General features: G+C 41.8%; 1 protein-coding gene across 1 annotated transcript in view; it reads left to right on the forward strand.

Moving 5' to 3' along the window:
- Window positions 1–1,065: 1,065 nt before the first annotated feature.
- The window catches only part of LOC306768702 (multiple C2 and transmembrane domain-containing protein 2-like), a gene marked incomplete at both ends in the record, with an annotated part of 44,183 nt that continues 28,702 nt past the window's right edge, over window positions 1,066–16,546 (forward strand). Inside the window, 7 exons of the mRNA XM_079257119.1 lie at window positions 1,066–1,581; window positions 5,961–6,014; window positions 9,763–9,880; window positions 13,551–13,693; window positions 13,919–13,995; window positions 15,700–15,814; window positions 15,978–16,010. Of these exons, the coding sequence (XP_079113245.1) occupies window positions 1,066–1,581; window positions 5,961–6,014; window positions 9,763–9,880; window positions 13,551–13,693; window positions 13,919–13,995; window positions 15,700–15,814; window positions 15,978–16,010 (1,056 nt within the window). The remainder of the gene's footprint in view (window positions 1,582–5,960; window positions 6,015–9,762; window positions 9,881–13,550; window positions 13,694–13,918; window positions 13,996–15,699; window positions 15,815–15,977; window positions 16,011–16,546) is intronic.

Here is a 16,546-nt window from a genome sequence, read left to right on the forward strand (position 1 = left end):
ACATTTTCCTAAGAGTTATTATTTATGGAATGAAATTAGTTGAATTAAAAGCTGAATTATTGCAAAGGTGTTTCCCAACTGGTTTTAAATGTCAGAAATTGTCTAAAGAATTTTGTGTTGACTGGTAGGGCTGCCCGATCATGACAAAAATTAGAATCACAATTATTTTGACTGAAATTGAGATCTGGATTATTTAACACAATTATCCAGTAATTTTAAACAATGCTGCGTGTTGTGTAGTTCTCGCCTCCGTGCCGCGTATAATAACCGTCTAATGAACGGTTCCAAGTTGTTTATCTGCTTTTACCGCTTATATAGGAACTATTTTACGTTGGCCTCGATGTACGTTTTATACCAAACAACCGCTGTCAGGCTGCACCGCGTTTCTCTCATTCACCTGTTAAAAGACAGCTGATCTGAACCAGCTGATTAACACGTTGCTATGGTAACGCCCTGTAATGGAGGGATATTACAGTGTTAAACTCGCCGATCTATGTATATGAAAATAATGCAGCCCGTTCTCACTGCAGCCGGAGCCGACTGAGACTGGCCGCCTGGGAGTGCTTTAGGACGGGAGAGGCTCCCGCTGCTCCTTCCTTACAGTAACTGCAGAACAATATGTGCCTTCAAGTCAGTCGCCAAAACACCAGAAAAGTCTCTAATAATGCCAGTCAAAGTTGCTAGATTTGTCGCTTTTAACAGAAAAAAGTCGCCAGATATAGCAAGAAACTCGCCAAGTTGGCAACAATGTCTGAATGAAAGCAAAGCGGCTGTGGGAGGAGTTTACAGCACAGCGCTGCAACACCAGAGACGCTCGGTTAACAACTGAAGACAGCAGGAGAGGAAACTGCAAAGAGAAAAATGATCTCATCCTTTTATTTTTATGATCTTTGAAAACCCAGATCGTAATTGAGATTAAAATCCGATTAATCACCCAGTCCTGTTGACTGGTTAGTTGCAGTATTTTCTGTAGTTTCACTTACCATCCTCTCTCTTTCTCTCTGCTTTGCACAGTAGCTGCCGGTGATGTTCAGACCTTAGAGACAGCCTGAAACGTCCCCCATCATGGACTCAAAGAAGCCCGGCGTGCTCCGCCAGCTCCGCCAGAAGATGCTGCCACACTTCAAGCGAGGCAAGATGAGCTCAAGCAAGCCTGTCGTCCAGCGCGATTGCAGCATGGACAATCGGATGAGCTCCTCTGTCCCAGACATAAGGAACATGAGGCAGGACTACACTCGCATCTCCCCCAGCTCGCAGTTCCAGCAGCACAACGCTCCCTGCTACAGCAGCCCGTCTACTCCGCTCATGAGGTCTGGCAGACACCTGGAAGGAGGAGCTGGGAGTGGCCTCGGCAGAGGCGGAGGAACTAGAAAGAGTGAACACAGGCTAAGCGTGCCGACAGACTGCAAGGACTGGGCTTCCTCTCAGGAGTCATTCAGTAGTTTCTGTGGAGAGGACCCTTCAGAGACTCCTTATAGACCCGTTCAAGGCATGGAGCCGGAAGAACTGGCCCTGCCAGAGATGATGACGGTCTACTGCCCTGAAGTCGCCCCTGTGGAGGTTTCCCCAGACAGCTCACAGGTACAGAAACTGCAAATGAAACGAGAAAAGAAAAATCATATCTGTGTGTAATTTCATGATGAAAATGTAAAGTTATGGGACAGAAGAATGCAGAGGGACATCCTGGTAGCACACTCACAGGTCTCACAGGTAAACAGATGAGGTGTTTTTTAGATGTGCGTCGATGTGTGTCAGGTGTATTTACACAGGACTTGACAAGTTTAACTTGGAGGAGCTAACTAGTGCTGCAACTGGATCTGCATCTAAAATCAACAGCTTGCAGCATGGCCGTGCCAGCCGTGCATGTGTGTGTGTGTGTGTGTTGTTTAGTGTCGTGTTATCAGATGTAAAGAGTTGAGCGTGAGTGGCGGACTGGCAGGTCACACCATCACCTGATGACAACAGTAGACAATGTTTACTCTTGATGTGTAACACTCAGCCTTTATTATATCACTTATAAATAATATTGTCTTGAGGAAGTGACATGTACGGTTTTATATGTGTGAAAGTGAACGCTGTGCAGCTCAGCCTGGCAGAGAAAAGAATGAACAACTGAATAGAAATATGTATAGTTCATCGTTATGGCAACACTATATAACCTTTAACACTTAAACCTCCATGCCTCTGACTTGTTTTAATGAGCCATCAATGCTCCAGGAATGTCCTCAGACATATTTTTTCAGCCAATGACATTACATCACAGCAGCATTTCACTTTACAGAACCGCGTCACTTCCTTGCCAGAATGTAAACACACACACACACACACACACGTCCTAAACGTGCAGCATGGCTGATTCAGCAAGGAAACATGAGGGACATTATCAAAGAAAAATGAGAATAGAAAGACGGTGACAGAGAATGAGATACATGTTGACTCTGAGAAGAGCTCAGACAAGAGACAGGATGCATGATGGATTCTCAATTCAGTCGCATTTATAATGGACAATTCTGTGGGCGTCGTTGCCAGGCAACATCCCACGACGCTGCAAAAGCCCTGCTTTAAAACGTTTTCTGGCGTTCAGCGTGATGCTGCAGCAGATTTTCTCTTTACCCACCAGGTCACATGCTAGCAAGCAGATGTATGGCCATTTTAACACACACTGGGGCTTATTCATCAAAGAAAGAGATAAAACAAGACTCAACATAGGACTGTTGAGGTGTCGTAATGGTTACCACAGTGAGAAGGTCACTGGTTCCAGCCTCGGCTGGGGGCAGGTTTGAACAGTAGCCTTTCTGCGTGGAGTTTACATGTATGCGTGGTTTCTCTGTAGGTACTTCCTCCCACCTGCAAGACATGTGAGTTGTCTTAGGTGGCTATGGTTAAATTATCACTTCATCTACCAAATGACTGTAATGGGACTGATTTTTACTGACTGGGCTATCTAACACAGTGTTTTTCAACCTTTTTTGAGCCAAGGCACACTTTTTCTCACTGAAAAGGCACATCACAAACCAAAATGTTGGTTTTTTTTTTTAAAGTCCATATTATTAACATAAAGTCCATCTCGTCAAAGCCTCTTGAATAGAAATCAGATAAATACAAGAAGATCGAATTTTATTATCTTTCACTGGGGCCTGTTTGAATGAACACAGAGCTGCTTTTTAGACCAATTAGGTGAAATTGGGTCATTTCTCAGGGCACACCTGATGATCTCTCAAGACACACTGGTGTGCCACGGCACAGTGGTTGAAAAACACTGAGCTAACAGACCAGGAAGAATCCAGAATTCCCATCATTGGGGGCCCACTACTAAGAAAATGCGCCAAAATTCAGTATGGCTTCCTTTTTAACACTAAACTTGTGTGATACCAACTACTCTGTACAAAAGATTAGATTTCCTTGAGTTGTAAACTTTGATCTAATCACCGGTCAGGTCACGCTGGTAGTTTCCATCTACTGGACTGAGACTTGTTCAGATCAAACAGTTTGAAGCCACTGCTGACCTGTCAGACCTGTCGCTGTTTCGCAGGTTTCCATCACTTGCAGCATGGTGCCGAAAAGATCACGTCAGAAACTCAAACTTAAATCTAGTAATGATATCAGATGAGCAGCGGGTAGAATAATCTGATCAGCAAATCTCACTTAACTGATGGATTAATCGTTTTACATGTAAACTGGATCAAGCACAGATTTATTTCACAAAGCACGGTCTTAGAAATGTATTTATAATCTCCCATGTCAGTTCACCTTGAACTGCTTGAACCTCTTTTCTCATTTTTAAGCATGTAATTATTGGGACTTTAGTCAGGAGCATTTATCAGTCAACAGATAAACGTAAACCATAAGGAAGATTAAATTACAGCAGGTGAGAACTCATTGAAGGCAGACCGCAAAATTACTCAGACCTAACAATAGGTTGAAAAAGAAAGCAGGCATGCAGCTGGAAATGGGGTCAGTGCTCTGGGTGAAATGTGGCTGAAAGGCAGAAATGACACAGAAATGTGTGGCATGTATGATAAAAACAGTTTCTGAGACATTTGACATCGCTTTACGGTAAAGACTTTGCTAAAAAAATGCTGTTTTTTTTTAGCAAATCTGGTTCTTGTTTCCTGCCCTTAATGCACACCAGAAAGCAGATTATTCAGGATGAAGTTTAATAAATAGTAAATATTAGGGGTGGAAAATTGAATTGAAAAATCGAATATCAGGATTTTTTGCTTCACAATTTTAAAATAATTTTTTTGTTAATAATCTTTTTTTTTTTTTTTTTTTTTTTTTAAAATAAATAAAAATAAACCATTACTAAATTTGACATTTTGGCTACTGGGTTGTTTCTTATCCTAATTGAAATTAAGAAAATTGACAAGCAAAAAAAGTTTTGTATTGTTTTTTTTTTCTTGTTTTTAGTCAAAAATAAAAAATCAGCAATATCGAAGAATTGTGGGAATCACAATTTTAATTGAACAGGGATCCAAAAACTCTGAATCAAAGCGAATCGGGACGGAAGCATATCGTCACAGCCCTAGTAAATATCCCCACCATTTATTTATTTATTTATTTTAAGGAAAAAAAAAAGACCAAATATTATAATTATAATGAAGTAAATAGACTTTTCTTGCCATTTTTTCATTGGTCTGGTTCTAAAAGGTTGACATCTTTTGCCTGGTCGCATACTTTGGTCAAAGTACAGTAGGCCAAAAAAACTTTATGCTCGATGTTGTTTGATTACTTTTTTTTTTTTTACCACATTCGAGATGTTAACATCTAACCTTTGGTGTCATCAGCATTATAAAGACTAACTGTCACCTGATTAGATTTTTTTTAATGTCTGTATGACGAGTTTAAATAAAACACCGAACAGCTGTCACGCCAGAGAGCACTTGAGAGGAGGGTGCAGGTTCACGTAGAACATTATTATTATTAACACAAACAGAAAACGTCGCTGGAACAGCGAGATAAAGCAGGAACGTCTCACCTATCGTCTACTCTGAGGGGAGACGAGGACCTGTTGAGCGCGCTGGCTGCTCAGCAGTGAAATCTGTGATCCGAGCAGCGAAACCACACAGACAGAGAGAAGACTGGGACCTCTGTAGGACTGTATACAGGTGAGGATGAGGAACTGGTGCGCAGGTGTTTGGGATCGGGTTGCAGACCAGCGAAGCTGGCGATGCAGAGCACTGGAGGGTTAATAATCTGTAAATATTCATGCTTTAAAGACGCTAAAGTATCTAAAAACTGTTCCTGTGTGTTCACTGCTCAGTTGTAAAATGTTAACACAACGGATGATCACCTGTTAGACATCAGCTGCAAGTGCGATCGCTGCTTTCTAGCCCTGCAAGTTTCAATTTATAGACCTGTCAAATATTATCTCGATTCGCTCCCTCTGTTCTTCTCCTTGTTTACAGTGTGAAGGTCAGAAGATTTAATGTGAGCCCGGCGGCTTTATTTACCTCTGGGTCCATCAGTGGGTGAATTTACCGCGACACCAGAACATTTTAGGAGAAAGAAAATGTTTTTACTGTGTTTAGGATCCATCCCAAGGTTCTCCAAGCAGTGGAAACTTTCATTATTTGTGAGATTTTGTTTCTTAGGACTGCAAGAGAGTAACAATGGATTTTGTTTTTTAAACAAAAATATCATTTATTGTGTTTTTATCACGAGATAAAGGGCTTGAATTGCCGTTTAACAAAAAAAAAGAGGACAGAAACAAATTGTGTTCTGCTCGTGAGGAAGTTCTGGGGTTAACTGTGGTCAGTCTGCAGGACACAGGAATTTTTAATAAATGCTCAGAGGATTTATGCTTGTGGTGAAAATGCCAAACAGGGATCAGTTTGTGGCCCTTTAGCTGATCAACAGACTGAATCTTTCATCATCTGGGGCTTTTTGTGCCTTTTAAACCCTCTCCGTATGGTTTAGCATCATAAGCTTTTGAAGATTATTTATCTTTGTCTCAGCAGTATAATAATCATGATTTTTGGAGTCACATTTTAAAGGACGGAGACAACCAGAATGTAAGTGATGCTGTCCAGTTTGCACTATTCTTGACTTGTGACTTGATTCTGTTGTTTGAATGCTTTAATTTTAATGTTATTTATGCATTTCTCTGAGAGTTTAAGCTGAAAATGTCATTCCTGCTGCGTTTATCTTAAGCTGCGTCTCGGTGCTTTAGTCTAGAATAGGCTGGTCTGTCAAGTGGCTGTGGCATCGTAACATGTTACGCCTTGGCTGACATACAGTCGTGTCAAAGCTTAATTCCAGATTATTGTGTCGGGATCAGGACATGATGAGGCAGCAGGCATCAGAGTTGGGACACTTAGCAGACCGATTCCAGTTAGCAGGGATTTGTTCACTAACAAATACAAGCTTGGGTGACTGGAACAGATTAATCTGTTTCATGGAGAAGAAGTGAAAAGGGAAAAACTGATGGTGTCATGTTGATATATGTTTTAGAGGTTTGTCACAACAGCTGCAACAATGTTGGTATCGCAAATACTTTTCATCTTAATTATATGAGCAAGAAAGATCCAGCTTTTTTGTGCTTTCTCTCTGTTTTTGTGCCTTAATGGAAAAAAGCAGGATTGATTAAGACTAAATGAAATGTGACAACGTGAGTGGAGCATACGGAAGTCTTAAGGCATAAATGTTCAGGGTGTGAATCTTATCAGCAGTGTCGGTCTGTGCCTCAGATGTTTCTATTGGGTGGTCAAGAGTCGGGATGCAGTAGCTGATGAAAACTTTAACCTCCAGGGGTTTGTGATCACGTGATGTTTACAAAGAAATGCCTAGCATTGCTGTCAGTGTCAGTAGGAAGTGCAGAAAAACTGGCATAGTTCATAAAACTGATGTTTTTCTTCGTTAGACTCCAGAAAACACCTACTGTTGTGAATTCTCATGCCAATTACCGATTCAGTTTAATGCAAACTGCTCACCTTAAACATCTTGTGATGTGAAGAAAACAAAGCTTCCTTTATAGAAAGACATGCGACGTACAGGATTGTGGGAGTAATTTGCCAGTTTGGGTTTACCTGCAGCCTGTTTACATCAGTTCAGTGGTGGCTGCAGCAGCTTCATGAAGAGCACACAAAACAAAAATGACTTGACATGTTTTCATGTTTTCTCTATTCCACGTCGGTGCAGTGAACATGTTGGACAAACATCTCAGAGTGCAATGCATAAACTTTCCAGGTGGTTTTGGCTGAATGTGGTTTGGGTATAAAGGACATAAGTAGTGCAGCTTGTCCAGGATGGTACATTAATGTGCTCTGTGGCAAGAAAGTTTTGACGGTGTGGAGTAGGGCTGTGACGATATGCTTTTGTCCCGATTCGATTTGTTTTCTTGTTTTTTTTTTTGGTGCCGATTCGATTTAAATTGCGATTCTCACAATGCTTCAATATTGCTGATTTTTGTAGATTAAAAACAAACAAAAAAAATGTATAAAACTTTTTTTTTTTTGCTCGTCATTTTTCTTGATTTCAATTAGGAAAAAACAAGACAGTAGCCAGACCATCATTCTGCTGCTATAATGCCCAAGAAGACACATAAAAAGATAAATAAAAATGACAAAAAAAAATTCTTATGGAAAATTTAAATTTATTTGAAAAAAACACGATTTTTTATTCAAAAATCGATTTTAAAATTGTGGAGCAAAAAAAAAAAAAATCCATATTTTCGCTTTTTCAATTTGATTTTCACACCCCTAGTGTGGAGAGCATGGAGGAGCTGTAGCAGGCCTATCCAGCAGTAGGACTGCTATCTGTTCATTTGTGAAAGGAGGAACAGGAGGAGCACAACCAGAGCTCCCGATGACGACTTCTACAAGCGAGGCCTGGCATGCACCACGCAGCCATACTGGCATGCACCGCGCAGCCATACTGGCATGCACCGCGCAGCCATACTGGCATGCACCGCGCAGCCATACTGGCATGCACCGTGCAGCCATACTGGCATGCACCGCGCAGCCATACTGGCATGCACCGCGCAGCCATACTGGCATGCACCGCGCAGCCATACTGGCATGCACCGCGCAGCCATACTGGCATGCACCGTGCAGCCATACTGGCATGCATCACGCAGCCATACTGGCATGCACCACGCGGCCATACTGGCATGCACCACGCGGCCATACTGACATGCACCACGCGGCCATACTGGCATGCACCACGCGGCCATACTGGCATGCACCACGCGGCCATACTGGCATGCACCACGCGGCCATACTGGCATGCACCACGCGGCCATACTGGCATGCACCACGCGGCCATACTGACATGCACCACGCGGCCATACTGGCATGCACCACGCGGCCATACTGGCATGCACCACGCGGCCATACTGGCATGCACCACGCGGCCATACTGGCATGCACCACGCGGCCATACTGGCATGCACCATGCGGCCATACTGGCATGCACGAACACCAGGAGTGGCAGACTGGTGGTTGGCATCCTGTACTCATCATGGATGAGAGCAGGTTCACATTGAGCACATGTGACAGATGTGTGCGAGTTTGTAGATGCCATGGAAGATGCCTGTAACATCTTCCAGCATGACCAGTTTGGAAGTGGGTTACTGATGGTCTCCTCGGAGAGCCACGCAGACCTCCATGTGCTCACCAGACCAGAGTACGTCAGCAGTTCCTGCATAATGAAGGCACTGATGCTGTGAACTGGCCAGGCTGAATCCAGTCCAGCACCTCTGTGACATCATGCCCTGTTCCATCCAGAACCACCACATCCCAATCATAGATTGTATATAAAAAGATGGACGTAGCCTTCATGACGTCACCCATAGGTTTCTGAAGAGCTGAATAGAAGCTCGGTGGGCGGTTCCTACCATCGCCATCTTGGCAGGGGCATGCGCGTCTCGTCCGGAAAATACAAATATGGGCAAAGAGGTGGAGCAGAGAGGGGGGCTGTGAGCGTCATGGTGGATGATTGACATCTAGCAAACTCTGGGCTTTCTGTAGCTAAGAGCTAACCGAGCTAACCCGGAGATAACAGGAGCTAACCAGCTAACGGAGGTAAGCGGGCTAAAGCTAAGTCACGTTGTTAACACGCTAAAAACCGCAGTTGTTCTACATTTTTCTGACTTGAAGCAGAAGATCGGGTACCTGTCAATCAAAAGGACACGCCCCTAAATATGCTGAATTGTGAGATTAAATTACTCTTAAACGGAGGAGTTAGAAAACACTTCACTCCCCCCACAGTTGTCATGAAGGTACACCTGACCTATTAACCTAAAATGGATTTTTGATCCAGGCTGTAAACATGTTTATTTCTGCTGTGAAGTTGGTCTTTTTAACATGGAAGTCTATGGGGATTTGCTCTGTTTTGGAGCCCCTAGTGGAACTAAGGGGAACTGTAGTTTTATGCACGTCCGGATAGGCTTCACTTTTAACCACCGTAGGGTCCGTCCATCTTTCATATACGGTCTATAGTCCCAACACAGACTGTCCAGTGTCTGTCTGGTGTCCTGGTCCAGGTCTGGGAGGAGATCTCAGTGGTCCCATCATCAGGACCATACCTAGATGTTGTAGGAAGTGGATACAGGCATGCAGAGGCCACACACACACTACTGAACCTCATTCTGAAATGTCTTGAGGAATTTCCCCAGATGTTGGGTCATCCTGTGATCTGATCTGAATCCAGACCTCCCATTGGTTAATGATTTTCATTTCCATCGATCTGTGATGCGTCTCTTAAATGTTCCCTTTATCTTTTTGAGCCGTGTATAAGTAATGAAATGGTTTGTGTGTGTAGTACGAGATGGGGAACGAGTCTGTGAGTGTGCCGGAGAACATCCAGGATTCACCCAGGTCCTTCCTGCTCACCATCAACCTGAAAGGAGGACGCAACCTGGTCATCAGGGACCGCTCTGGTAAGAACTTTGTCTCAGCACCGCTACTGCTTAAACATCAGCTAAATACGCTGCCAACACTTCCTCTATTCTAGCTTTACCCCCATTCTGTTTAATAATGATGCAACACAGACTAGCAGATACAACAGGGAAGGCTGCTCTACGTTTAAAAATATCAAAAACTATTCAGCAAACTGTGAACAATAAGATATTGAAACAAATGTCCAAATGTTCTTTGTGTGCTTAGAGAAAGTGATGCCCTTTAATGGTCCAACCAGAGAAACCAGGTTCCAGCAGAAGCTAAGAATACTTCATGGTGTTAGAACAGCGTTTCTTCACCTTTTTGCACCACAGTACCCCCTGTAAAATATTTTTTCAGCCAGGTACCCCCCCGCAACCACTGCTAAGTATTTTTGGTTAAGAAAAAACATGAAATACGGCACATTTGTATTTGGTTTATTAAACTTTAACTGTGCAAAACAATTCATCTTCAATAAGCTTCAACCAGGACTCCATTGTTTGTGTTGTCAAGGCGACAGTGACTGACGAATACGATTTGGCTCTTAACGGGTGGGCTTCAAGTCACGTCAAAATGTGGGATTTTGGGAGGAATGAAATCTAAATGTAAATTTAAAATAAATATTTATTATATATTTATTTTATGTAAGGATGTTTTAAAGAAAACGTAAAAGATAAAAAGCCTGGAGCGCCTTGAAGTACCCCCAGCGGTACGCGAACCCCCACATGAGAAACATTGTGTTAGTACATGCAAGAGAGAAGGGAGAAATTTGACCCATAGTTTTTAGGGCTGTGACGATATGCTTTTGTCCCGATTCAATTCGATTTTTTGGGTGACGGCTCAATTTAAATTGTGATTCCCACAATTCTTCGATATTGCTATTTTTTGTAGATTAAAAACAAAAGAAAAATTTATAAAACTTTTTTTTGCTCGTCATTTTTCTTGATTTCAGTTAGGAAAAAACAACACAGTCGCCAGACCATCAATCTGCTGCTATAACGCCAAAGAAGACACGTTAAAAGATCAATAAAAACTCTAAAAATGACAAAATTATCATTATTTTTATTTATTTGAAAATAAAAAAATCTATTTTAAAATTGTGACGCAAAAGAAAATCGCAATTTAGATTTTTTGATTGGATTTTCCCGCCTCTATAGTTTTTACAGTTTGTTGCTGAAGTCATTGGGCTTAATCTTGCGTTAGCCGCTGTATGTGCGTGTCAGGCTGAGTGTGTGTACTGCTGTTGATTCCTTCTGCCAGACCACGTCTCACGTTGCAACATGCGCTGGTGTTGATTTGCTAAACCTACCAAATTTCCCCCTGAAGCAAAGCCTGAAGCTTAAGCGACCAACAAACCTAGGTTTCCATCACAGGCAATGTGTGTGTTCCTACTTCTTGCAGCCTCTGTATGTTTACTCAGCCTTGCCTCATGTTAGCCAGGAATGTGCGTTTGACGGTGCTTTATTGTACTGAGTGCAGGGTATAACAAATACACCTGAGCGTCAGGTCAGCTGTGCAGATCCTGTGCCGGCCGGGGCAGGATTCCAGACAGCATATTACAACTTGTTTGAGCCACACCCAGCATTCAGTGCAGCAGATACTTTCCCTCCCAGCATGTAATTGGATTACATTTGTCTCCTTTGTGTTGCTGTGCATTCACCACAGAAAATGAAGGACGACGGGTAAAGAAAGATTTGGTTTCACTCGTTATTACTAAGCTTATATGGTCATTTAAAAACAGCACATGATCGCCCCGCTGTTATTTTCCGTTTGATCAGATGGTTTACACAACATGCAGAAAGCATGTCAGCCTCATTACATTTAGGATTTGGTAATTGATGAGCGTTTGTCTTCACACTCAAAACATTTAAGGCTATTCTTCATTTATTATTTAAGGCAAATATCCTCCCAAGGAGTGGCAAACCAACAAAGATTATGATGAAGGTGTGTAAGAATCTGTAAGTCCTGTTAGCTATTGTTGATGAGTCTACCGTAGAAGAAACGCCAAACTACGATGGTGTTTGTGGCAGAGCTGCAAGAAGGAAACCAGTGCTTGAAAACACAACGAAGCGGCCTCTTACAAGTTTTCTAAGGATGGAAAAATAAAGCTGTTTGGATTAATGATGAACACCAGGAGGAGATCCTAATCCCATCTGTAAAACTTGATGGTGGTCTGGTGGACCGCTCTGTGGTGGTGATGGGAAGAAAGACAACCTGTGTTCAGGAGAATTTTTTCAAGTGACATTTTCACTGAGAAGCAAAGTAAATCCTCCTGTGTGCACGAAGGCCCAGTAAAGACGGTCCATTCTTTTCTGCTTTGTTCTGGGTTTTTAAAGAGCCGCGCTTTGTATGAATGAGTCTCCAACAATGTTTTGTTTTTGTAATGACAGGTTCTTGTTATGATAGCTGCCAGGTTGGGACAATCTGCTAACGTGTAAATCCACTAACCCCAACTGGACCAGACTTTTTGTAGTTATAAAGTTATAAAGGCTCATACTATGAAGTGGGAGCTAAAAAAAAAAAACCCACTGTAGGTGTATTTCTGTGAACTACAAGTGGCGGCATTTCCCATGGTGTACACAAATAGATGGGCCAAAAGCACCTGTAGGTGTTAGACGGTTTAAATCTGTTTTGCTGCATTTGAGCATAAACATCTCAACTATCGATGAAACAAATCGACTTGTACTGAACAAGTGATGTCTAAAGGAAAAGGTCAGGAAATGTTTCCATCAACTGGAACTTAAGTGAAACGACACAAAAAGACATTGATTTCCATTTCTGCAGAAAAATGACCTTTATTTTAACTACTGAGTGGAGAAACCATGTTATTTTGTTATGATCAATCCACAAACTAAAGTTTTACGTGTCCTGATCCAGGCGTGTTTACATGTTGCCATGTTTACATGTCGCCAGGCGTATTTGGGTGTTGCCAGGTGTTCTTACATGTTGCCAGTTATGTTTACATGTTGCCATGTTTACATGTTACCAGGCATGTTTACATGTCACCAGGCGTGTTTACATGTCGCCAGGCGTGTTTACATGTCACCAGGCGTGTTTACATGTTGCCATGTTTACATGTCGCCAGGCGTATTTGGGTGTTGCCAGGTGTTCTTACATGTTGCCAGTTATGTTTACATGTTGCCATGTTTACATGTTACCAGGCATGTTTACATGTCACCAGGCGTGTTTACATGTCGCCAGGCGTGTTTACATGTCACCAGGCGTGTTTACATGTTGCCATGTTTACATGTTGCCAGGCGTGTTTACATGTCACCAGGCGTGTTTACATGTTGCCCTGGCTGCATGTGAAGCAGCCTTTAATGAAGACTTTGGGTGTTGCTCGTCGTCAAAACGGAAGCAAAACCTTTATTGACTGTTGATTCAGGAAGTTGTGGGCCCTTCAGTTGGAGAGGAAAAACCCACATCCTTCACACACACAATGAGAGAAGCTTGGGTCCCCCTTTTACTGAAATCTGAGATGTTTCTCTTAAAGTTCAGAAAGGTGAGACGGGGGCTGGTGTGGAAAGTAGTAACAAGATCAATGGTGTTACTCCCAGTGACTCATGATGCTTGAAAGCTGAGTGAATGCAGGAGGAGCTCTGTTGGGTTTACAGATAAAACTTTGTAAATATTTGTATTTATGTTTTTTTCTTTTGTCCTTTCTATGTTCAGGTACCAGTGATCCTTATGTGAAGTTCAAGCTGGATGGAAAAACCTTCTACAAAAGCAAAGTGGTTTATAAAAACCTGAACCCAACATGGAACGAGTCCTTCACTTTGCCTGTGAAGGATCTGAATCAGAGACTTTACATCAAGGTATGTTATTATGGCTTACAGATCTGTAATCAGTTGGAGCTTCACTGACAGACTGTGCCTTTCACTATCATAAAAAAGTAGTTTTTTAATAGCATCTAAACATTACTGTTTAATCAGTGTATTTGATCAGTATTGGGGTGTGTGAGATTCCTCATGTGCAGCCAGTTGTTGTGGTTTGAGCTGCCTCCCTGTGGTAACGTTCAGTCGTTATCTGATCTGATGCAGGTATATGATCGTGACCTGACCACTGATGACTTCATGGGCTCCACCTTTGTCCTCCTTAGTGATCTGGAAATGGACAAGTAAGTGTGGTGCTAATCTGTGACTGTATGAGGTGTTGGGAACCGAATGCGAGTGCCAAAGTTGTGGAGCTTAAAAGATGACGGACTCTGGGTTTTTAAAACATTAGTAATGTTTTGTTTCTGTGTACAAAAATCTAATATAATGCATTTACTTATGTGTTTTAATGTCTTTTCAAATGCTTGTTTTCAAAGAAGTTGCCACAGTTTGGTCGTTCTTCTTTCTCTTTTCCTTTTCTTTCTTTCTTTCTAGCGGGTAACATCGCCCTCTGGTGAACATAAAACAGAAACGCTGTTTCTAAATGACTTGTCCTTTTGGCAGCTTGTGTTGTCGGCACTTTGCTGGAGAAGGGTGACATGTGAACTCTGAACAACAGACCTAAATAATATTTGCATTTAAGTAGGAGATTTATTGTAATATAGAGGAACTAATGTAAGAATTCTATTTTAAAATGGTGTTTTACATACACCATTTCTGTACAGCGAGCATCTAAAATGAATATACTAAAACTAAAAGTACAGAATTAATGGTGTATGTTTCTATGCTGAATTTACATACTATAGCACTTGTCACTTAAATTAATTTATTTAAATCTAGATATATTCACGTAACATATTACAGTCTGCTATCACACCCTCCCTTTTTTTCAAGCTAAAATGTTAATAGAATTTCATCTGAGGTTAAATTGTTCTATCTATCTATCTATCTATCTATCTGTCTGTCTATCTGTCTATCTGTCTATCTGTCTGTCTGTCTGTCTGAATCTTGCAGAGGTGTAGATTAATGTGGGGGTAGTTTTGTGTACATTCGTTAGACAATGTAAACTGTGATTTAGCGGACAGAAACAGCATTTTATTACTGACCATTTGCTTTAGGAAACAATATGTAATTCCAGAGGTGGCAATTCCTGGTCCAGAAAATAAAAGTCCTGTCCGGCAGCTGTTCCGACAAGTCACCACACGATCTGAATTTAATGAGCAGAGTTTATTTGCCAGGTAAATGAGCCTGTTAGTGAAAACACCTGTTCTAAATGTACAGGTAGATCCAATGGAAGGACTTTTACTTTCTGGACCAGGAATTGCCACCTCTGCGTAATTCTCTTTGGAAGTTATGAAACAGTAAAAATGTAGCTCAAAACTTTGGCTGTTTACTTTTACACATTTGATGTAGTTTTGTTGGAACTCTTTTAGGCTCAAGGACTCAGACAGACACAGATGGAGGAAATTCTCTTTTGGAAGTAAAGCTTTTTGTTATTTTTTCTCACCACAGTTCCAGTTTTCCAGCGCTGTTCAAACAGCGAAAACATGCACCAATCCTTCCAGATTTCACTGACATTGTTAAGAAAATAGTCTGATTATTATCTGCTCTGTCCACACGTGCACAGAAATGCCACCTCAGCAGAGGAGGAGGAGTTTAGTTCTGGTGTTTGCTCAGATTAATCTGTGTTTACAATAAATTTATGGTTGTATATTTTTACCTGTATAGTGGCTGTTTTCACAACCCTACGTTAACCTGAACCCCATTACAGCTCTATGTGAGTGGATCAGTGTTTTGTAGAATATTTCAGCCTGGTTTCCTCTCTCTGCTGCTCAGTGAAACTTAGTTTTGTTTTTGGTCAGAATAAAACTCATATACTGAGTGTCACCTGACCGCCTGTCTCACATGTAGATGTGTTTAACTTTAAGCTGAAATTCGCCTTGTCTCAGGGTCAATGAGCTGTCTCTGGCACTGGATGACCCAAACAGCCTGGAGGAGGACATGGGCGTCGTGCTGGTGGACATGAGTCTCTCACTCAGGCATTGGGACAGCAAGAAAAGCAATGTATGGCAAGCCCCCAGGTTTATCTGCTGCATGTGTTCTGTCATGAGGGACACTGGTTTGCACTGTATTTACTACACATTTATATCTGCAGTGTTTCTTTTTATGGCTTACTAACAACCGTGTTGTTTTGTTTTGCATATAACATGCATGCTCCTGGCAGCAGAAGTGGGCCCAAAAACGAAAACGAAGTAGTAGGGTAAGGCATGGTGGAGAGAACACACCTGATTGATAAGTAGTAGTTTGTTTGATCAGTCTTTTTTACACGTCTGCCAGTCAGAAAGCAAAGACTTCATTACTTCCAACTTAAAAAAAACTACCATAAAATTTTGTCCCTATTTATATTTTTAAGATATTAAACATCCAATTATGCTTAAATCTTGTTTTTATATATATATATATATATATATATATATATATATATATATATATATATATATATATATATATATATATATATATATATATATATATATATATACATATGTATATATGGGTCGGGTGCAATGTGAGCTGGGCGGCAGCAAGGGGCGGGGACCCTGGCGGTCCGATCCCCGGCTGCAGAAGCTGACTCTAGGGACGTGGAACGTCACCTCTCTGGTGGGGAAGGAGCCTGAGCTTGTGCGCGAGGTTGAGCGGTTCCGACTAGATATAGTTGGACTCACCTCGACGCATGGCTTGGGCTCTGGAACCAGTACCCTCGAGAGGGGCTGGACCTTCTTCCACTCTGGAGTT

The sequence above is a fragment of the Telmatherina bonti genome, assembly GCF_933228915.1.
Source record: "Telmatherina bonti genome assembly, chromosome: 1".
Lineage (NCBI taxonomy): Eukaryota > Metazoa > Chordata > Actinopteri > Atheriniformes > Telmatherinidae > Telmatherina > Telmatherina bonti.